Genomic DNA, 24,567 nt, shown 5'->3' with positions numbered 1-24,567 from the left:
CTCTGAACTCGACCAGAGTGGCATACCAGTTTTCCACATATATTAGCACTTATGACATATAGTGTTTGTTATTTAATAATTTAAAGTTTAAAGTCTGTTCATATTTAATTCAATATTTAATTGAAGTGAATCAATGTGATTTATTTTCACATTATACTTAATGAAATCTTTATCTAGTATGCGCTATGCTAGGCTAAATTATTTGATTGGTGAGCTTGCTGCAAACTATAGAGATTGTGTAGTTTGGTTAAAGAGAAACTGAATATTTTTATGCTCTTCTAAAGTAGTTTTCTCACGGGAATTAGACTTTCATTAACCCCTCAAAACAAACTATTTAGCTCTCCAGTTTGATCAAAACAGTTTTACAGCCCCAGGAATTGAGTTGTGACAATAAAGTGCCTCAAACCGAACCTCAAGCTCCTTCCATACTCTGGGACATGTTAAGTGGTGTTCTAGCCGACACACCGGGGTGACCGTAGTGCTAAAGATTGAATCAGTGCCACAATCGTGCCTATCTCTGATATGTCCACTACAATTATAGCATAATAAATACGATTTATAAATACAGAGTAAATGTCCATGTTTGACTTTTTACGCATATCCTCCTAAGTCCCGGCAATTTATTTTTGTCCTCTGTTGGGGATACCAGTCTGCAACCACTACATTAAGCACCGTTCATGCATGTATGACTCCTGCTGTGCTGTCAAGGGAACATCCTGGGCTCTTTATTGATGCAACATTTGTTGTGGGCTCACAGAGCACAAGATTCTCAAAATTGCAGCCATTTTTCCTCTACAAAAACAAAACCTGATGACACTTACCGTCCTGGAAGGATTGTTAAATGTGGGACTCAGAAGTTTTTAGTTATTTTGATATCTAGAAGGGGAAAAAAGAGCATTTTCATTTGAGCACACACACACACACACACACACACACACACACACACACACACACACACACACACACCAGCAGTTAAGAGTTTGAATCCTTCTTTTATCCTGAAAATATGTATTTAATAATATATAGTTTCTAAAAGTGCATTAAACTGAACATTTATTTTATCATTTCAGCTTCAACCTGAAATTGAAGTGAAATTGTTTTTTAGAATGAAACATGAAAGTAGGATGCTGCTCAAAACCATCAAACATGTGGTCCTCAAACAGAAAATCATTTTAGATAAAAATACATAGATCAGCACACTAAAAGAGTGAGACTGACATTTCTGAAAGTTGGCATTAAAACTGAAAACAGTCTGGAAGCGAGACATTCTTCAGCATATTTATGGTCACCACATAACTTTTAAACCTAAGATCTACACAGATTCTTGGAGATTAGGGAGTCCATTAAAGTACAAACAAATGATCTTGATGTCTCTGATAAGAAGGGAAAGAATATCGCGGCTCAAGAGTTGGGAGTTCGTCTTGTAGGTTGCCGGTTTGAGCTCCGGCTTGGACAGTCTCGGTCGTTGTGTCCTTGGGCAAGACACTTCGCCTCTTGCCTACTGGTGGCGGTCTGAGGGCCCGGTGGCGCCAGTGTCCGGCAGCCTCGCCTCTGTCAGTGTGCCCCAGGGTGGCTGTGGCTACAATATAGCTTGCCATCACCAGTGTGTGAATGTGTGTGTGAATGGCAGGATGACTGGATGTGTAAAGTGCTTTGCGGTCCTTAGGGACTAGTAAAAGCGCTATACAAATACAGGCCATTTTTACCATAAAACCCTGTGAAAAGTGAGAACACTCTTAAACAGAATGCAACAAGGCTGCCACAGAAATATTCTCTTCACAGGTCAGGGTTCTGTTAAGAAACCAAATCCCACAGCTTCAGAGCCCTTATACAGCTTATACAATACATCTTATCTATAATAGACTCTGGGTGTCTGCATTATGCCACGCATGATTTGGTTTCTATCATAGGAGACAAAAATGGACAAAATGGAAAAAAGATCTGAGAATAAACATAGGACAAGCAAATTGGTGGGGGGTTTTGGCAGATTGTAGAAAGTATGTTAGAGAGGTGAGAGGGGGGTTACACAGACACTATCATACCCTGAGATTACATAGAATAAAAGTGATGAAGGACAACGTGCTGGAAATGTAAATTAGAATTATGAACCTTCCTGCATTGTACATGGGTCTGAAAATGTGTTCATCGTAACTGAGTAATTTCTTAGGCACAACAACCCCCCTGACTCCTGATGTATGTTTGTAGGAAAAGGGGGGACCCCAATACTGAATGTATCTAAAAGATGGTAAAAAAAAAACCCTCTGTTTTTGTCTTATATACACTATTAATTTGTATGTTTGAACATGTTTAAATGAATCACTACACCAATTTTTCATTTTCTTATCACGATATACACAAATGAGAGGTGTTTCAACACTTTTACACTAAATAACTTATTTTCACTCTATCAGTCTTAATGTAATTAACATTGTCAATCAGCCATGACACAAAGTGTGTGCTGACATTTGTTGCTTTCAAACAGATGGGTTTTCTTTTTATGCATTCTTATGTGATCATTACTGACCCAGCAGAGGGCGCTGAAGACAAGAACTACTGCATTTACAGCTCTTCTTCGCTTTCTTCTTATTTTCTTCTTCTTCTGCAATTAAAGCTAAAATAAGTTGGTGTCACTGCCACTTACTGAGCTGAGTTGATGGTGCAAGACAGCAGAATGCAATCTGCATGGTGAAGGATCATGATCATCAGGATTAACTATTAACTTCCCAGCTGTAAATTACTGCTATGCTATGTTAAATCCAGAGTCTTTTCCTGAGTTAATATTGACCTGGGTCCCCTATCGTCATTCAGGCTAACTGGGTTTTGTTTTTTTGATCTTTAGGAAAAAGTCTTGGATTTTCCAACATGTGATGGGGAACCATTTTTCAGATCACTATTTGAAACAACAAAGTGTGCAGATGTAACAATTTTGTGTTATTATTCCAGTAGCACGTTTTTAAATAAATGCATTAATTAATTGATTAATCTATTTAATTTTCATATAAGCACAGTGATATAAATAATGTTGTTTTATTGAGTTTTACTGCACCTTTCCTTGAGACTTGATACTTCCACAACACCGAGTACTACTTATAATAATAATAATAATAATAATAATAAATTTTTATTTATGAGCGCCTTTCAAGTCACCCAAGGACACTTTACAATAGGATACTTGACTGTTGCTTGCCTGGGAATAAGGTGGACCAGGTATATACCAAGAATTTAGAAAAGTTTTTGCCACTTTGGAAAATATACTTTTTTTCCCATCATGTTCAAACTTTATTAGTTTTTTGAAATACCTACACATGTAACTGAATAACTATTGTAGCCAACCTTTACATGGAGGAAGTGGAAAGGAAGGCTCTTGGCTCTTTCAAAGGAAAAGTACCCAGCCACTGGTACAGATATGTGGACGACACCTGGGTCAAAATCAAGACACAAGAAGTGGAATCCTTCACTGCGCACATTAACGCTGTGGATAAAAACATCAAGTTCACCAGGGACATCAGTCAGCGCATATTGGGGATGTGTTACGGCCCTAGCAGGGCCTCCTCCTGTAGGTGCCTGTGTGGGCGTGTCCCACCACCTCTTCTGCCTGAGGTGCCACCTTTCCCTGTTACACAGCTGACTCACATCAGTAATTAAATGTATTTAAGCCCAGGGAAAGGTGAGCTCTGGGCCAGAGTGCCAGTAGTGTGGTTACAGCTAGTGAGCTGAGTGTTTGTTGTGTTTGCAGCTAGTGAGCTGTGTTTTCGTGGTTTTCAGCTAGTGAGCTGCTCTTTCTTTTTGGCTTACGTTTTACTTTATTGACCAACGCCTGAGTTGTGTTTGTTTTTCTTAAATGGTAATAGCGGCTTGTCCGTCTCTTTTAGTTGAGCAACTTTAATAAAACTCTTTAATTGAACCCTTTTGCCTCCTTGACTCCTTTTTCTGACCCGGTCACTTTTGTTACTTCCCCCTCCCCGCCTAGACCCCTTAGGGGAACGTAACAGGATGTCATAGGCACCGATCGGTTTTCTATCGCCCATTTGCTGGGAGTAAGGGCGCCCTCCGTTTGCGAGGTGCGCCTTCTGCTTGTGGCACAGGAAGGAGAGGGCGGGCAGCAGGGGAGTCTCAGGGTGGCTGGAGCAGCATCTAATAACCAACTCGCAAAATAAAACAAAATAAAAACAAAACAACAAACACGAACAAACACGGGGGGTGCCTAGTATGCAAGGCAAGCTGTATGTGAGTAGAGTGATTTAAAAAAAAAAAACAGAGTCTGAGAGGACAATTACAAAAATATTTTAGTAAGCATGAAAATGTAATAGGTTTTTGTGTTCGACAATATAATCACATATATTCAAATCTAACTGGGCAAATATAATTGCAATAATGTGGAAACACAAACGGTAGGAGAAAAGGTGCTGCTTTTTCTGTTACACTTTTGGTGTCACAGTATGTTTGTGAGAAACTGACATGAACAAAAGCCCCACGTCTAATTTTACGTTGTTGGTGTGACCTCAAATATAGCTGGCACACAAAAATAACAGTTGCAAAGTGTTTGTCCAGTTTGCAGACTCAAAGTGTGTGTCTATCACAGCAGCACATCTCTTATAGAGGAACCATGAAAACAGTCCTGTTCACACAATGTTGATCAGAAACACACCAATTTAGTGTTGGGAAGAAAAGAAGAAGAAGTGACTGCACTTTAGTGTCAGTGAAAATTCTGCAACCATGTGCACAAAGGCTAATTTGTACACCGGATAGGCTGTTGCAATGTCTAACACCACCACGTCTCGACCCTTTAATTAGACTCAGTGTTGGCGTCGATGAAATCAATCAATAATAGATGCAGTAGAGGGGCAACAATGAGACAAGTCCTAAAACAGCTGGAAAGTGTAGTGGTAACATGACACATCTTTGGAGCAGGAGTTGCAAGTTCAGTCCCACCCAGTAAGGGTCCTGCCTAGACCCTTCATGCTTAAAAAAGGCAGTGGAACGCCGCAGCTACATCTCCAGCATGGACACAAGAACATTTCACTACATATGATACTGTGTGTGACAAAATAAAAGCTTGTTTGTTTGTTAAACAGGTATGGTTTTACAGTGGAGGCCATTTTTCCCTCCTCACCTTTTCTGACTGTTTTTCACTAGTTTTGAATTTGACTGTGGTCAGTCTCATTACTGGTAGTATGTGGCAATATCTGGATACTACAGAGGCTGCACAAATAGTCCAACTCATCAAGGATAGCACATCAATATGTGCCATTGCTAGAAGGTTTGCTGTGTCTGCCAGCACAGTCTCAAGGGCCTGGAGGAGAGTCCAGTAGACAGGCAGCTACTCTAGGAGAGCTGGACTGGGCTGTACGAGATCCTTAACCCATCAGCAGGACTATCTGCATCTTTGTGCAAGGAAGAACAGGATGAGCACCGTCAGATTCTTACAGAATGACACCCAGCAGCCCACTGTGTGGATTTGAAACAGACTTCACAACAGTGGCCTAATTACCATTAAACCATGTGGCCTTTTATTCCTAACACATTACGTTGTCCATGTCAATATAGATATTAAGCATGACTTATTCTCCCTATTGAGTTCTGAGTATAGAGTATAATAACAAAGGAATCATTATGCCAAAATCTTAATTTTGTATTAAATATTTCACAGACAAAAAAACTATTACATATGATCCTTTTTAAAGAACAGTAGGTGACGGCTGTGGTGACAGTTCTGAACTAATGAGTGGCCCTGAAGATGCTGAATAATGTATGGCAAGAGATTGTAAGGGTTAATAACTTAGTATTCATTAGTGATTGAATGATGGATTTAAAGTAATTCAATTTGGATTAAAAACATTCTTTTTTTAAAGGCAGACCTAAAGCCATGCTCATCTTATTCTTTTGTATTCTCTGGTGCACTTTCTGATATTGATAGTTTTTCCATCACACATATAGAAAGCAAGATTTCTGACATGCTAAATTATGGTGGCACAAATTTTTCCAGACAAAAATACATTAATAGACTCTTTAAACAGTGTTGCTTAAAGTATGTAAGTGGTGCTGCTGTGGGAAGATGTCTCTGCAAGAGGAAATATTAGCATGAAATGCACCCGCTAACGCTGACCAACAGTGTCCTAGTTGGTTTCCTGTGTATCTGCAAACAGCTAGCAGCTCTCTTAAGTAAACATAATTATGATTCAATCTTGATTTGAAAATATAAAACAGAAGAAGCTAAACATTAAAACTATCACACGATTTACCTGGTATCACAGACACTTTGTTTCCCATGAGCTTGAGTTACCACTGACCTCATGTGTCTGTTAATGCAGGTAAGTATTTTTAACTGCGGTTGAAATGTCTGAAGGTTTGAATGAATGAACTACAGTCAGCATCTGAGTTGATATGTGATAAACTTTGTTAGTTAACAGTTTGTAACAGGTCTATGTACACTAATCACAAACACACACACAGGCATGCTCAACTCAGCGTTTGTGTGTGTGTGTGTGTGTGTGTGTGTGTGTGTGTGTGTGTGTGTGTGTGTGTGTGTGTGTGTGTGTGTGTGTGTGTGTGAGAAGAAGAGTGTATTGCCAAAGGTTAAAGGCACTGGTATCACTTTTGCTGGTTACCATTTTTAGCCACGTGGTGGGGCTCTGTGGTTTTGCTTTCTGCTCCATTTTTATGGTGGTTTGCAAGAGTCAAGTGTACAACTTCACTGCGTTTAAATATGTAATATTAGAGGACAAATATGCTTTGTATTGTAATATCTATGTCATTATTTGTAGCAGTGTTCATGCACCTCTGAATTCTAACTTGGTGGAAACTTTGTTGTAACATTGTCACAAACTTTTGAACTCATCGGGTTTGTGCTGAAGATCTTTCCAGTAAATATTTCAGGGAGTGCCCTTAAGGGTGTCCTGTGTTGGTTCTGTTTCTTGAATGAGTCATTGTTCGGCCTCACTTTACCAGTACTGTATCACTTCTTGTTTCGAAATGTCACTAACCACACATCTGTTACACTTCAGGTTTTCACCAGTTATTTTCCTCAAAGGCTGACCAGCTCAGTTGATCCTATACACAAACTAGTGGGAAATGCTTGAAATAAATAGAAAATGACGTGATGGAGAAGGGAAAGGGAGTGTTTATGGTATGATCACTTCTTTAAAAAGCAACTGTGTCATCCAATTCCCCTCACTGAAGGAAATTGCCTTCCCGGGTTTCCTCCGTGGCGTGAGCGATAAGCAGAGTTTTGTCCTTTCCTTCTAAGATTCCTAATTATTTAAAGTAACACTCAGGTATGCCGTTCAGCTGGGTTAGTTACAGCGCCGGGAGCAGCTTGGGAGAACAAGGAAACACAGACTGCTTCAGGTTGCCTTCCCAAATCAACTCAAAGGTTTATTTGATACACAGCAGTTTATATAGATGAAAAAAAAGGTTCGTGTGTCAGCTTTCCCAGTTCAAACCGGTACAGACCAAATAAGGAAACGTCTTCCTGCCTTGTGAGCAAAGAAGTATCCTGTGTGTAGTTTATCAGCTCAGCTACAATTTATGATCATCCCTGCAAAATACACTCCTAGACATAAAATACAGAGTTCTTTCATCAGTGAATTCTGAAACAAACCACCTAGCCTTTAACGAGCCTTTTCCAGGAGATAAAGAAAAAGGGAGGATGGGAGTAAGGAAGTGGTCTCATCTCTGTGGTGTTTTCGACCTTGAGGTACCAGCTTGTGAGTCCTACACATTAATTCTTGGGTCACAGAGAAAGAGAAAAACAACTAGTATATGGGCCTTATTGAGCAACTCTTTTCTGTATAAAACAATCTTCTGTAAATGCTAACCGTGGTACTAAAATACCTAACAGTTCCCCTCTTTTATTATTTTTTAAAAATAATAACTCAAATAGAAAGGAAAAATCACAAATGTAATAACATAATATAAAAAGCAAATCATAAAATGTAATAGTTCACAACCTAATGTTCAATATACACATCAGGAACATCATTGGTAACATCTGGCACATCCTCAGGATCAATTTGTGCTAATTGCAAATACATTGAAGTGGCTGTACTGGTAGCTATATGGGTTATCATTGAAAATGTGGCTTGCAGAAATGTGAACATGGTTGCAGTTTACAATACAAAATAGCAAAGAGAAATCCTAAGGTTAATGCGATAGATATGATAAATAACCTAAATATATAAGAAAAACAGTTCTTCAGTCGTCTTCTGGCCTGGTCCCAGGTTTGAGAGACATTGAATAAGCGTCGTATGATGACAATGGGCATTTCATTTTCTCCATTATCAGGATGAAATGAGTCTGGCTTTATCAGGTTAGACATCATGTGGTACTTTTGGCTTTCTGTTCCTGCTGGATGTTTGAGTACCTTGTTGTTGTTCTTTCAGGCGTTGTGTGTTAATCAGTGATTGTGTGTGTGTACATTGGATCCGGGCGCTGGCTCGCCTGAGATGTCATCTACCCGTGTGTGTTTATTTGCTCTAGTTCCGGGCGCTGGCTCGCCGGAGATGTCGTCTGCTTGATCCGACGCCTGAGATGGTCCGATTGGGCTGGTCTTAACCCTGCTGGCATGAATCCACTGAGGTTGTCCGTCTGTGAGGATGCTGGTTCTTCGTCACTGCCAGTACAGTCTGGGGGCTGGAACACGCGCGGCCTCCCAGAGAGTCCTTGGTTTTAGTGGCTTCTCCAACATGCGTCTCCTTGTCTCCACTGGTGGAACTGTGGAGGGGAAAGGCTGAGAGAGACAAACTTTCTGATAGTTATTATTCAGTTTTTCTACCAGGTTGTGAACATCAGTGGACAATGCAATATACATCACCTTCTACTAGCGGTGCCCCTCTGGAAGCTGACCATGGTGTTGGAAATAGTCTTATTTCAAATGGAAATAATTTGGTTACTGCAGATTGAGTCATTCTAATCTCACACAGGACTTAAGTAAGTAATTTGACCCAGGTCATTAAAGTTTTAGCACACTTTTGAATTACTTCTAATGTGAATGAAGATCCTCTATCACTGTTAATCTGGTGAGGTATTCCGAATCTGGGTATTATTTCATTGCTCAACTTTTGACAGACTACTTCTGCAGTTTCTTTTGAGGTTGGATAAGCTTCTACTCATTTACTAAATTGATCCACTATTACCAGTAAGTACTTGATGCTTCCTTGTGCTGGCATATGTGTGAAATCAATTTGTAATGTATGAAATGGAAAATCTGGTTGTGGTAAATGCTGATGTTCTGCTTTTGGTCTTCCTACATTAGTTCGTGCACATGTTAGACAGGTTGCTAATATGCTTTTTACTGCATGCAATGTTTTCTCAATTACAAATCTTGATTTTATTGCTCCTATTACCCCTCTTTGTCCGACATGACTCACACAGTGAAAATGTCGGGCAAGGACTGGCATCAGGGAATATGGGAGGGCAATCAAACCCTTAAGATTTTTGTATAGGCCATCTCTGTCTTCTAAGGTACAGTCATTATTCTATGCAGAGGCTTGCTCTTGTATGAATTTTAAATCAACATTTGTGTCTAAATAGTCTGCGAGTGTAACAAGTGGCAGCTCTATGGGCACACATAATACTTCCTGCCGAGGTGGGAGCTGTGATGCAGCTGCAGCCTTGGCTGTCACGTCTGCTAAGGCATTACCTGTTGCTTCGTCTGTGTCAGCTGTACTGTGTCCTTTCGTTTTTACAACTGCAACGGCCGATGGCAGCTGTATAGCCTGAAAAAGTCTTTGAACAAAATCACAATTTAGCAATTTATTTTCCATCAGCAGATCTAAATCCTCTCTGTCTCCACAATGTGCCAAAGTCATGCACAACGCCAAATGCATAGCGGCTGTCTGTGTAAATCGTCACATGCTTATCCAAATGTAGCTCACAGGCGCGTATTAAAGCCATGAGCTCTGCTTTTTGTGCTGAGTGAAATGGTAATGAGTGAGCCTCTAGTATGATGTCAGGCACTGTTACCACTGAATAGCCACAAAGAAATGAGTTGTCATTCGGCCTTGAACAGGACCCGTCCACATAAACCGTGGCTGAGTCTGGGATAGGTGTTTGCTCTAAATCTGGGCGTGGTGCTGTGGATTCCTGTATACGTGTCATGCAGTCATGATCGTCAAGCCTGTCTGAGCCATCCTGTCGGTCAGAAGAACACAGCATAGGATCAATAAATGTGCTGGCGAATCAGGTGTGCTGCTCGCTTTTATAGTGAGATTTGCATATGCTGTTTAGTTATGTTTGCTAGAATGGTCGTGACCTGGTGATTGGTGTATAGAATAGTGTCATGTTAGAGTGTGAGCTTCTCGCAGTCCCTTATCATGACAGAGCAAGCTGCTACTGCTCTCAGGCAGGCCGGCATTCCTGAACAATTCAGGCAGCACCTTTGAGTGGCGGAGGTCAGCACTCCCTTTAATGCATTGAAAGAGACAGTCATTTCTGTGGATCACAGTGTTCGAGGAGGCTTGTCTTTTTTTGCAGCATTCACGCAGAATGTGGTCATGAAAAGAACAGTCTGGTATCCACTGTCTGCAATAGTTCACCATGCCTAAGAAGGACGACATGTCCTTCTGTGTAGTGGGACGAGGGACGGAGGTCACAGCTTTGACCCTGTCTGCAGTCATGGAACGTTTTCCGTGAGACAGTGTGAATCCCAAATATTGAACAGAAGTCTGACAGTACTGCATTTTCTTTGCAGATGCTTTGTGGCCAGTCTTTTGGAGGTGCTGGAGAAGCATGTGTGTAGCAGTTTGACACAGTTTTTTCACTTTCAGCACAGAGGAGGAGGTCATCCACATGTGGATCAGGGTGCAGCCCTGGAGGAGTGAAGCACCATTGAGAAAGCAGCAGAGCTGTCTATCATGCCTTGGGGCAAACGAGTCCAAGTGTACTGCTTATTTCTATGTGTGAATGCAAATAACGGCTGTGTGTCTTCATGAGAAAAAGGAGCGGAGCATAAATCCACCACGGTAAAATGTGTATGCAATGCATGTCAATATGCTGTGAACATCTGAAACGAGAGGTGGCAGAGGAATGTTGACTGCATTAATTTGCCTTAAGTCTTGTATGAAACGCCATACGCCAGGTTTGTTAGGCTTTGGCACAGGATTGACAGGAGTGTGGGCTTTATTGCTCCTGTAGTCAATAAATCTCCTATGATGACATCTAGAGCTGCGGCTTTTTCCGTGGAAAGGGGACATTGCCTGACATATACTCGCTTTTTGTTTTTTTAGCTGTGCGTGATAAGGTATGCAGTCAATAAATCCTATATCATTCTCACTTTTTGACCATAATGTCATATTCTGGTATTCAGCTGGCAATGTAACTGCAGAAATAGTACAGTGGATAGGGTAGGTTAGATCTATGTGACGACATGGTGTAGTTATGTCATAAACTATGTCTGAGTTATGTGACAAAATCACTGTTTGACCTTCACTTGTGTGAGCAGTTATCATGTTGTTGAACAGTGTGAGAGAAACAAAAGTGTGGCTCCCAGTCATGGGATTACCTGGTAGTGGCGTCTGTACACGTTTTTTTGGCACAGTGTGTGACATAGAGTACCGGACAAAAAGGATGTTGAGTTCATTCTCTGCTGAGGGTCCAGCTGACACAGAGGATGTTCCTTCTCCATCATGTCGGTACATAGGGCAGAGAAAACATAAGCTGTTATCAGTGTCAGCAAACATTTCACCCTTTATGTTAAATTAAATACACAAATTCATTTTTGCTTTGGGTGTCTGCGGCTGCTGGAAAACTGAGCTAAATTTGCACCTCTAGCTTGTCCAACAGTGCATAAAGCGTTTTATGAATACTAGGATAGATTCATCAGGCTTCTGTTTACACATAGTTACTGCATTTAAGTCAATTTTGTCTCTGGACATTGTTAGCAGGAATTTCTTTAGATTCTTAAAGAAATCGGCGACTTTGTCATTATTTACCCTCCTTTTGTCCATAGCGGTAACATTTGATGCATCACGTCGCGGCATTCTATCATATATTTTCTACAGGACTTTTTAAGCAGACTACTTTTCTTATCACAAATGATATTCAACATTTCTACTGACCTGTTTTCTGGCGATAATCGTTCGGGATAAGGCTCCGGAAATAAATTAGAATGCATTGAACTTCTTAAGTTGTAAACAAAGTCAGTCACATAAGCACTCCCGCATGTTCTGGATACGTGATCATGGACGTCTTCACCGATTCGCGGACGTAGGTTACACGTAACCGGAAATGGGAGTTATACTGAGCCGTTATTTGAGACTTTATTTTGTATTCTATTAATTTTTGGTTTTACAGGTACTTTAGATTTTTTATCGGACCTGTCTGTGGTCTTTGAATTATTCTGACCCATGTTCAGTGATTTCCAGAGGGGTTTACACGCTAGGAGGATTTAGGTTAGTATTTTCGCTGCGGCACAGCTGAGGTCACTTTAAATTTATTGCTAGCAATTTTTTGTTTGTGTGAGCAACTCTCACTTAGCGAGCAACTTCTCGCTTAACGAGCAACTTCTCGTAAAACAACAGGCAACTTCCTGTGTCTTTCTGCTTTTAATTTACTGCTTTTAACCCTTGTATGGTAATCGGGTCTGTGAGACCCGTTTTCAGTTTTCTTTCGTTTTTTTTTTTAACAAAATTAAATTTAATTATTTACTAGCTTTCTGTGAGTGAGCAACTTCTCACTTTTTAACGTACGTTTCAAGATAACAGGCAACTCCCTGTGTCACTCTTTGGTGAGCAACTTCTCACTTAACGAGAAGTATTTAAGACAACAGGCAACTTTCTGTGTCACTTTTCTAAGTGAGCAACTTCTCACTTTTTAGCGTACGTTTAATTAAACAATTAATTATTATTATTTTTTAAACAAAATTAAAATATTCAAGACAACAGGCAACTTCCTGTGTCCACCAACACCACACAAGGGTTAATTTACTTTATTCGGGGACTGAGGAAGTCAGTCAGTGTATCTCTCTGGATCACTAAGTGAAACTTCGTCAGCATATCCCGTTTCTTTATGGATCGATCACTGAGAGAGGTATAATAGGTCTTTATATAAATATGAAAGACGCATATTTACCTTCTGTCAGGGATCCCACTTCTGACACCAAAATTGAAGGAAATTGCCTTCCCGGGTTTCCTCCGTGGCGTGAGCGATAAGCAGAGTTTTGTCCTTTCCTTCTAAGATTCCTAATTATTTAAAGTAACACTCAGGTATGCCGTTCAGCTGGGTTAGTTACAGCGCCGGGAGCAGCTTGGGAGAACAAGGAAACACAGACTGCTTCAGGTTGCCTTCCCAAATCAACTCAAAGGTTTATTTGATACACAGCAGTTTATATAGATGAAAAAAAAGGTTCGTGTGTCAGCTTTCCCAGTTCAAACCGGTACAGACCAAATAAGGAAACGTCTTCCTGCCTTGTGAGCAAAGAAGTATCCTGTGTGTAGTTTATCAGCTCAGCTACAATTTATGATCATCCCTGCAAAATACACTCCTAGACATAAAATACAGAGTTCTTTCATCAGTGAATTCTGAAACAAACCACCTAGCCTTTAACGAGCCTTTTCCAGGAGATAAAGAAAAAGGGAGGATGGGAGTAAGGAAGTGGTCTCATCTCTGTGGTGTTTTCGACCTTGAGGTACCAGCTTGTGAGTCCTACACATTAATTCTTGGGTCACAGAGAAAGAGAAAAACAACTAGTATATGGGCCTTATTGAGCAACTCTTTTCTGTATAAAACAATCTTCTGTAAATGCTAACCGTGGTACTAAAATACCTAACACTCACCATATCTCAGAAAACAGGAAACTGTGTAATATCTCAAAGCGGCTAAGAGGCCTCAGTACATTTAGACGTGGTCAGACTCATCTGAGCGTACACAGTAACTGTCTTTGAACAAACATGTCTGAACTACTTGATGCTACAGTTGACATCAGAAGTTTCATCATAGTGAAGAATGTCATGGTAATTTGGGGTTTTGAATAATTTCTTTGAACTGTCCTTTTTCCTGGGTAAAATGATTTTACAGCAGTTCTTCAGAAGGGGTCACACCCCTGCGTAGCTCTACAAATCCAAAGGAAAACATGTCTTCTCCCAGGATCATTCCAAGTCAGTTCAGCCTATGAGGTTGTCAGCCATCTAAAGACATATTATTAAAAATTAAAATCTTAAACATAATGGTGGTAATGGTGATAAACTCCAGCCTAATCTTAACTGACTATGCAGTCAGTGCAGCTACAAAATTCTACTTGGTACAAAGTTATACTGGTAAACCACCAGTGAAATATCTGTCTGTGGATCTGTTAACCAAATGTTTCCAGCCATAAAGCCGCTGTTAACATCATCAAACCAGACTATTTGTAGTTTCAAGAAAAATTTATGATGCTAGTTTTTTTTTTCTGATTTTATTTTCTTACAAGAGAAAGATATGCGAGGTCCGACACAAGTAACCTAAACACTGGATTTATTTAAAAGTATGAAACTGAAGCTCAGATGTTTTTTTGTGATTACATGTGAAAACAATGTCGCTCACAACTCATAAAGATGTTAATCTACAGAGAAGTAACATCAGTGGCTGATCGTCAGTCATATAGATGTGGGAGGTGTTACACACAGTTTGTGTCGCTACGCTTTAAACAGGAAACATCAAAACTTTTTTGTTTCATCACCAGTGTGTTTACAGAGAGATCATTTTCCTTGAAGTAAACAAGAAAAAAATTTAAATTAAAAGACGTTCAACTTCATGGCGTGCACATACGTGAAGAGACCACTGTGAACACCACACTGTGAGTTTCAGTCATTGCCGGTAAGCTCTCTCTGCTTCACATGAACACGTGACACCAGGAAAACCACAGTGGTGCTGGCCAAAGAGACACTGCAGCAGCTACACAGTTTCAGGTTCTTAATAAAGACCCCCCTCATGACAATATTAGTCCATCTTATTTCTGATTATAGGACAAAAATTGTAAAACGTCTTAAAACTATGTTTATTGTATTGATATATACATAAGGTTTAGCAAAAGCCTTCTCATACAGAATCATAAAGAGTAACTTTCTATACACATATAATAATGCATTTGGCTTTCTGTTGGGTGTCGATTAATATTTGAGTTTCTCTCCAGGTCTGTTTCACTGATTTCCTTCCTTGTATTTATTTTGTTCCGTTCTTCTGTTTCCACAACTTTTTCTTTACCTTTTCTGAGTTTTTGGCTTCTTGTTTTATTTTGGTAATTACCTTTCCTTGTGCATTTCCTGTCATTTAACTTCCTATCTTTGTCTTTACACTTACTTAACTAACGCCTTGCACAGAGGAGATCGGGCCTTTGATGGGGCGATCGTGGCTCAAGAGTTGGGAGTTTGCCTTGTAATCGGAAGGTTGCCGGTTTGAGCCCCGGCTTGGACGGTCTCTGTCGTTGTGTCCTTGGGCAAGACACTTCACCCGTTGCCTACTGGTGGTGGTCAGAGGGCCCGGTGGTGCCAGTGTCCGGCAGCCTCGCCTCTGTCAGTGCGCCCCAGGGTGGCTGTGGCTACAATATAGCTACACACCAGTGTGTGAATGTGTGGATGACTGGATATGTAAAGCGCTTTGGGGTCCTTAAGGACTAGTAAAGCGCTATATAAATACAGGCCATTTACCATTTGCTGTAACTGCTCCTAAATTGTTTCACTTCAAATCAGGACCTCCCCAACATTGGACACTTTTAAAACCCGTCTGAAAACCCACTTTTACTCCATAACTTTTAAATCAGAATGAGTTTGTATTACTTTCATTTATCTTACTTCTTACTCAAAACTTCTAATTTTATGATTCTTTCTCCTAACTTTTATCATGTCTCCCTACGTTTGTATTTCTTTTATTGTACAACACCTTGGTCAACATGTGTTGTTTTAAATGTGCTATTTAAATCAAATTGACTTTGACTCTTGCTTCCACTTCTGTTTTGTTTTCACATTTCTTGCCCTTGCCCCTATCTTTGTGTTTGGTTCTGCTGAAGTTTTCTCTCTTATATTGTTAAGGTTTTTGCTTTGCAGTTTAAAGCACATGGAGATGACTGCTGTTATGCACTAACACTATATAAAAATAATCCAACTGATCCGAATCATAATACGAGAAAAGCACTGTAGCTGTCTGTGCAATCAGCCCTAAGTCATCACTGCTACATAGTTGCAATCTTACAGTTGCCAAGTATTTTAGCGTTTTCATAATTATACCCATTTAAAGACGCAATCTTATTAGCTCACTATTACTTTGAGTTTAGAGGACCCGAGTTCACAGATATGACTGAGCTGTGACATTTTTCTGTAGTTATGTAACCACAGTTATGGTGGCAAGTTTCCACACATTAGTCAAGTAACAACATAAACTAATGTCAGACTGAATCAAATATGGGGGGGGGGGGGGGGGGGGGGTTACTGAAAGGCTTCTGGAAACCTTTAAGGTGGATTGCTCTGTTTCATGAGCTGCCATTATGTCAAACGGACAGCTTAATGACAGATTTTGTTGCAATCATTGCATTAGCTGTGATCGCTTCTGGGCTTTTTTATCACACTCACACAGGCTCTTTCTTTGAGTGCTTATGTTTTACCGCAAAGCTGACACTAAAGTAGAAAATTGTCCAAAGGCAGCAATTCTCCTTTATGGGTTGTGATACAACCCTAACTGCTTACCAGTGCTTTTGTTGCCTGTGGGAGATCAGGCTTTGGCTGCTTAGCTGCAGTTAAGATGCACTCACCTTTAACGTACGCTCATCTGAAGCTAAAAATACAATAGATCAACCTTATTATGTAAAGTGCAAGTGTGATATTTGACTTTCTCTCATTAGGGCTTTGTGAAAAGCGCTATATAAATGCAATCCATTATTATTATTATTATTATTATTATTATTATTATTATATAATGATATGTATTGGGTGTTAAAATTAAAAACCTTTATCATTGCAAGAGTGACATTAAAAGCAGCAACACTGACCAAGAGAGCTGTTCTCTATATTGTGAAAGTGTTGGCTATACTGGTTGTGGGGTTTGCACATATAGACGCGGATAAGAAAAAAACAGCCCAAGAGGAGATTTCTAGATAAAAAGTAATCAATGGGAGATTCTCCTGATAAACACAGAGTTGGCCACTTGACAGCAGCATACAGACAACAGTGATGTGCACAGTTTCCACAGGCAGTAATAAAACGTAAACCCCAATGATAGACAGTGGCGAACCTCTTTAGGCACTTGTCTGGGGAATTCATAAAGATGGTGTCCATACACCTACATCTTAGTCCACCGAGACTCTTACTTCAGTCCATGTGTCTCTGGGTGTGTTTAAAAATATATATGTGTCTGAAAAGTGTTTTGTTTTTTTCTCGCAGTTGTATGTGACATAGTTTGGGAGACAAGGTTTACCACACACAGTCCCAATATTTCAAAACAGGGAAATGTTGGCTGCAGCTAATCAGATCAGTCAGGACAGACCAGGCAGGTCAGCATGGTCATATATCCTCTTTACATGTAATTTCTCTGAGCAGGCTGCATAGAAATGATCTTTATCTTGATGATGGGTAGTTCACTTCCTCCTGTGTTAAGTCCCCACAGAACCCTAACTTCTGCTTAAGGCATATACTATTATAGGCCTCATCGTGCAAGCACAGACTGAAGCCCTGCAGAGGAAATAAGAAAATAAGCATATTTTCATCTACAAAGTGTGCAGAGGAAAACAGCACTTAGCAGCAGTGTTGAAATATTTCACAACTTATTGTACAAAGCTCCACCAGTGTTCCTCCAGACCAAAATCATTTCCTTATTGTAAAGAAATCTCCAGCTCAGCAAGGATAAGACTTGTTCAAGAGAGGGGAACTCGAACACATTTGTCTTTAATTAATTGTTTATTCATTTTGTCCAATATAATTTTTGCGGACTGTGTATGTATGTCTACATGCAGTATATACAGACAGGGTGCTGCAGTGGTAATAAGAAACTGAGTCATAACAGAGATGGTGGTTTATTTAAATGTTTAAATGGACTCTGCAGTTCATTATCTGGATCCATGTTCTCCTCTATTCTGAGGTGAATAAAGTTTAGGACAACACTCTGTTAAGTGCAACATATCTGAGGCAGGATGTGGTTATGTTCTTCCTGCAGAAATGTTATTAGAAATGGACTCTAATCTCTCATCTTATCTTCACATCTAGCTTAGATACAGTTGTTTGTAGCAGTAAATGCAGGGTTTGTACTGTTAATGCAAAGTAGGACTGACTACCAATAATAAGGGCCCAGGATTTTTAATGTTTAATGTAAGTAGGAATTTGTATTTATTTAGGCTGCTTTCTGTGACCTAAAAATGTTGTTATAGCAAAAATAGGCAATGCTGTTGTACATATTAACTGTTCCCAACAGTGTCTTAGAAAATCCTCTCAATATCTTTTTTTTTTAAGTTTAATTGAGTTTAATGTGTTTTAATGGATTTTAAATAGCGTGCCTACATTAATCTTGCTGCATATCATGCAAGTTTATGGCCGCTTGTTCTGCTTCTGTGTTGATTGAAACCTCCCCCCACTCTCCACCCTCTCAGTTTTTTTTCTGCACTTACTTGTGAAGCCACAGTTTGACAGACAAGAAGAGGAAACAGACGTTGTTCCTCTCCCCACAGCGATGTTTGGTGGTCGACTTTGTTATCGTAGCTACTTCGTTAAGAGCATTGTGCTACTTCTCTGGGTCTGCTTCTACTGTAAGTACAACTGTGCTTTTAGATCTTTCTCAGATGTGTGTCACAAATACAATTCTAATGTGTTGTATTTGTTTGCTTCATAAACTCTGATACATGCTTAGTTAGTACATCAGAAGTGCTTCAACTCTTGAGAAGTGACGTGTCTTCCTTGGAAGAGGCTTGCAGTGTATTTTTCTTGTGAGTTTCTAAACCTAGTGTTACAAAATGTAGCAGTGACCCTAAAGCTATGATATCATGTGAACTTGTGAACTTGAGAACTGGGCGCATTCATATAAAAGTATTAAGTATTTATAACTTAATGAACAGTGAACCTCTTACATTTTGTATTTCTAAACTGGCAGCTTGGTTTGCATTTTGCTACTTCAGATTGCATCTGTTTAGAAATCTAATTAAAGAAACTTGCTTGCTGATTTTTTTATTTTGTATTTCTTAAGTATTCATAAGTATAACATGCAAGTGTTATTTGTATTGTATCCTTCTTATGCATAACTTATCATACAGTACAGTTCTATGTAGTAATTGATCTGACTGAAATGGGGGTGTGGACACATTTCAGAAGTCTTTTGTACAGACATAAATTGATCTGTGTTGATTCTCTTGTATTTAGAAACAAAAACAAAAGAAAATAAACTCAGTATAGCAAATAGGAAAAAGCTGTGAGTCAGATGTGACACTAGCAACAGAAGCATTTCCTGTGTACTCTCCACCAGTAGCAGCAACAGTGGCCGAAAGTGATGAGCTCAGAACACAGGGGACAGCTGTAAACTTTGTCCACAAATTCTGCAGTTGCACCATTTTTTTTAAATCAAAATGCAGCAGTTTTGGTAATCACACAGACAATTGTTGTGTTAAAGTATTAATTATTGCTATAAATAACCACTACTAATGAACAACTGCCTTCAGATGCCTGCAGTTGGTTTTCTCTTTGTTTGATTATTTATTTTTGTTTTTATTAATTTTTTTATTCATGCACTTTTCTATTTATCCTAAAATTACTAACTAATTAATTATTGTTTATCTGTAGAGAAACCAACAACCTAGAAACATTTATGGAGCAATAATATGTCATTATTTTTGCCATATTTAAAATTTTAGCTATGCAAGGTCACTCATACCATAAAAGTCAATTGACAAATGTCTTCATTCTGTAATAAGATTTTTTGTAATTTTTTCTTTTTTGTGATTGTTTAGTTTTGTTATTTTTGAATTAGCAATCACTGTTTGCATACTAAAATTAGAGGATATGGTTGCAGGTAATTTGGTCTTTTTCTTCTCACTAACTGACTGAACTTTGAACTTTCATGACGATCATACTCAGTTGTTTGTATGATTTTCAGATGTCGAGGCTTCCAGCGGAAAACGTGTCATTCACAGAAACGTTGGAGATACTGTGGTGCTTTCACCAGGCTTACCAACTGAAGGTGTGACTGTAGCAACGTGGAGATATGGACGAATAACAGTTGCAGGGAAAGATGAGGTTGTTTCTAAAAACTCTCCATTTAAGGACAGATCAGAGCTGAACCCTGAAGACTTTACTTTAACAGTGAGAAAACTGACTCTTCAAGATTCTGGTGATTTCATTTTTGTCTCAGAGGTGAATGATGAGCAAAGGCCTTCAGTCACCATCACTCTGCAAGTTCATGGTAAGAGACTTTTTTTCTAAACAAGGATCCTAATGAAAAATTTGCTCTTTTTTTAAACTTTCTTTTCTTTTCTCTTTATTACTTTATTTATTACTTATTAAATTTTTTCTGTGCCTTCTCAGCCACCTCAATGTGTTAACGTTAAATACTGGTTGTACATCACACTAATTAATTGACTTTATTTTTTATTCTGAACTTTATGTTCATGTATCTGTTTATTAACACTAATCCATACAACTCATTATAAAATACAATGCGACAATTTGTAATATTTTATCAGCCTAAGTTTTTTTTAACTGCAAATCAACATTGTGTCTTTCCATAATTTTTCCAGTAACTTAAAAACTAAGATGAAGATTAAATCATTTATATATTTCTTCAAACCATGTATATACATATATATATATATATATATATATATATATATATATATATATATATATATATATATATACACACACATATGTATATACACACACACATATATATATATATATATATATATATATATATATATATATATATATATATATATATATATATATATATAATTTTAATAAATGACAAATTAAAAAGGCGTGAACATTTTTTTGTATCGACTTTACCAAAGTATTGAACCGAACCGTGAATTTTGTGTATCGTGCAACGATACACAAAATTCAGTACCTAACCGAAACCACTGTATCGAACGGTTCAATATCTATACGAGTATCGTTGCACCCCTAATATATATCTAAAAACAACACCCAGCACGCCCCTGCGGGCGGTTTATCCTTCAAGCTCGGGTCCTCTACCAGAGGCCTGGGAGCTTGAGGGTCCTGCGCAGTATCTTAGCTGTTCCCAGGACTGCGCTCTTCTGGACAGAGATCTCCGATGTTATTCCCGGGATCTGCTGGAGCCACTCGCCTAGCTTAGGAGTCACCGCACCTAGTGCTCCGATTACCACGGGGACCACCGTCACCTTCACCCTCCACATCCTCTCGAGCTCTTCTCTGAGCCCTTGGTATTTCTCCAGCTTCTCGTGTTCCTTCTTCCTGATATTGCTGTCATTCGGAACCGCTACATCGATCACTACGGCCGTCTTCTTCTGTTTGTCTACCACCACTATGTCGGGTTGGTTAGCCACCACCATTTTGTCCGTCTGTATCTGGAAGTCGCACAGGATCTTAGCTCGGTCATTCTCCACCACCCTTGGGGGCATCTCCCATTTTGACCTCAGGACTTCCAGGTTATACTCGGCACAGATGTTCCTGTGGAATGCCATAACCACCTGGTTATGGCGTTCCATGTATGCCTTGCCTGCTAGCATCTTGCACCCTGCTGTTATGTGCTGGATTGTCTCTGGGGCATCTTTACACAGCCTGCACCTGGGGTCTTGCCTGGTGTGATAGACCCCAGCCTCTATGGATCTTGTACTCAGAGCTTGTTCTTGTGCTGCCATGATTAGTGCCTCTGTGCTGTCTTTCAGTCCAGCTTTGTCCAGCCACTGGTAGGATTTCTGGATATCAGCCACCTCCTCTATCTGCCGGTGGTACATACCGTGCAGGGGCCTGTCCTTCCATGATGGTTCCTCGTCTCCCTCCTCTTTCTTGGGTTTCTGCTGCCTGAGGTATTCACTGAGCACTCGGTCAGTTGGGGCCATCTTCCCAATGTATTCTTGGATGTTCCTTGTCTCATCCTGGACTGTGGTGCTGACACTCACCAGTCCCCGGCCCCCTTCCTTCCGCTTAGCGTACAGCCTCAGGGTGCTGGACTTGGGGTGAAACCCTCCATGCATGGTAAGGAGCTTTCTTGTCTTTATGTCTGTGGCTTCTATCTCCTCCTTTGTTCAGCCTATTACCCCAGCAGGGTACCTGATCACGGGCAGGGCGTACGTGTTGATGGCCCGGATCTTGTTCTAACGAGTATAACCTGGAAGTCCCGAGGTCAAAATGGGAGATGCCCCCAAGGGTGGTGGAGAATGACCGAGCTAAGATCCTGTGGGACTTCCAAGCTAGGCGAGTGGCTCCAGCAGATCCCGGGAATAACATCGGAGATCTCTGTCCAGAAGAGCGCAGTCCTGGGAGCAGCTAAGATACTGCGCAGGACCCTCAAGCTCCCAGGCCTCTGGTAGAGGATCTGAGCTTGAAGGATAAACCGCCCGCAGGGGCGTGCTGGGTGTTTTTTATATATATATATATATAACAAAATATATATATATATGTTTTTTTGTATATATATATGTATACACACACACATAAAGATTTATATAATACATTTTCTGAAATCAGCACCACATATACTTGACCTGACACACTTTCTGTCTCCTCCTGTTTTCTCAGCAAATCCCATAACTAAACAGCCTGTCATAAAAATCAGTTCTACCTGGATTTCCTCAAATGAATCATGTACAGTTCGGCTGGAGTGCAGAGCAACTGGTAATGTCAGCTACAAGTGGACTGTAGGAAACCAAACAGTAACTGGTCCCATACAACAATATATCATCAAGAATCAAGGTGTTGAGACCAATTTCACCTGCACAGTTTCCAATCATGTCAGTGAGAAGTCTGCATTTCAAACAGTGAAGTGCAGCAACAGTACACAACAAGAACTAAAAGGTATAGGACACATAACAAGTGGATATGATGCTTATTTATAATATATTGATGCAATTCTCAGATCAAACATGACCATGAATATTGTAAAACTGTGAAATGATATAGCAGGAAAAATAGTTTACATAGTATTGTGCAAACGTCTTGACGCACCCTTCATTTCTGTATATTTTGCAAAGAATATAGGAAACTTGCAGTGATTCATTGAAGCATTTATAAATACAAATGCTAATACACTATATAAGGCAAAAAGAGAGCTGAAAGTTTTCCAGTTTTCTCAGTGTTTTTAAGGACACATTGCACACCATGCTGAGATATAAAAAAATAAAAAAAAAAACTATTCAGCTAATAGCTCTTTGAAAATAACCTTGTTGGTGCAAAAACACTTTTTTTGTTTGAACAAATAGTATATTTTCCAAAAGGTTGCTGGCCTAAAGAGCCTGAAGGTCATGTAAAAATGGTTCTTTTTTATGTGTTTTAAGTTATTTGTTGACACAGCTCAGGGTTATCCCTGGAGGATACAAGGACTGGACTTAAAAATAGTAAAAATCCAGCCAGTGTCCAAAGTAAAACCTTGAAAGAACTTTTGGTCTTTTCCAGAAACCTGGATAAACTGTTGCTCAAATCCATTTTAAAAAATATGAGAAAGTCTGGTTTCTTGAAAGCAAAATATAAAGAAATGAAGGATGATTTGGGACCTTTGCACATCGCTCTAGATGATGATGTTTAATATAAGGTTAGACATTGAAGTCATCATTGTCATTCGACTTGTGAAAACTACTTATCTGCAATAATTTTGCTGGTATTGTTTTGGTTATTTTCATTTAATCGTAGGATGTTCTTAATATAATCAATGTCATCATTTGCAGAAAAACACATTTTCCTTTACATGGGTGCAGCTGGTGGATGTTTGGTGATAGTCACTATAGTCACTATAGTGGGAATTTGTTGCTGCAGAAAAAGACACATTGGTAAGAAACTCTTGATTATTTCCATTATTTAGCTATCATAATAATAAAATTAATAGTGCCATATTTTAGTAGTTTATCTGATTTTCTTTTTCATTTGTAACCAGGAAGTGACACAAATGACCTCACAGTGTATGCTGATATTGGTGAGCTTACAAATGATGACGTAAGTATGCTTATACAATTTGCACACATGAGTTTTTTTTAGGAAGGTTTTGTGTTTCCTAAAAGTTTTACTTCAGTGATTCTACCTGTCTCTGTCCACTCTCAGGTGACTCTATCTACCATGCAGCCTTGCTCGGTGTACGAAACCATTGATAATAGAGTCACCCCGGTTAAACCTGGGGTAAGAGCAAAACTTTGTTTGAGATACTTGTAACATTAAATCTGTTGAAGAAATAATGTCAAGTCACTACAGTGTAGTGACCTGACATTATTTCTACCTTGTGCTGAGTATTTAGCACTTTTTATACTTCACTTTTTGTAAATATTGGTTAATGTTAGAACAGACCAAGTAACTGTGGATTTGATGTCTTTTTGTCACACTTACAGCCTCAGACTGTCTATGACAAGATCCAGCTTAATCGTGTGAGGAAGGTTTCAGTGTCCCCCTACCAAGATGTTTCCTAGATGGTGCACAGCTTTGTTTGTCCATTTTTGGT

At 39.4% G+C, this 24,567-nt stretch overlaps 1 protein-coding gene across 1 annotated transcript; it reads left to right on the top strand.

Annotated features, from left to right (window-relative positions):
* Nucleotides 1–18,624: 18,624 nt before the first annotated feature.
* On the top strand, nt 18,625–24,567 carry LOC146636162 (uncharacterized). The gene is made up of 7 exons (XM_085350738.1): nt 18,625–18,700; nt 20,038–20,343; nt 22,665–22,932; nt 23,796–23,908; nt 24,013–24,071; nt 24,177–24,251; nt 24,458–24,567. Exons 1-7 carry the CDS (start codon nt 18,625–18,627, stop codon nt 24,533–24,535), a joined length of 975 nt encoding a protein of 324 aa, XP_085206864.1. The 3' UTR covers nt 24,536–24,567.

Source organism: Diplotaxodon limnothrissa, linkage group LG3 (genome assembly GCF_057381915.1).
Source record: "Diplotaxodon limnothrissa isolate DT_005_m linkage group LG3, D_limnothrissa_male_GT1.1, whole genome shotgun sequence".
In the NCBI taxonomy this organism is placed as follows: Eukaryota; Metazoa; Chordata; class Actinopteri; order Cichliformes; family Cichlidae; genus Diplotaxodon; species Diplotaxodon limnothrissa.
Note: the sequence above shows the minus strand (reverse complement) of the source record. Positions and strands in the feature narration are given on the sequence as shown.

What these genes read in the sequence shown, in the direction of transcription:
- LOC146636162 (XM_085350738.1), top strand. Translation starts at nt 18,625, where the DNA reads ATGTTTGGTGGTCGACTTTGTTATCGTAGCTACTTCGTTAAGAGCATT. An exon ending in CATCACTCTGCAAGTTCATG is followed by an intron (nt 20,344 to 22,664) that starts GTAAGAGACTTT and finishes CTGTTTTCTCAG; the next exon opens with CAAATCCCATAACTAAACAG. An exon ending in GTGAGCTTACAAATGATGAC is followed by an intron (nt 24,072 to 24,176) that starts GTAAGTATGCTT and finishes GTCCACTCTCAG; the next exon opens with GTGACTCTATCTACCATGCA.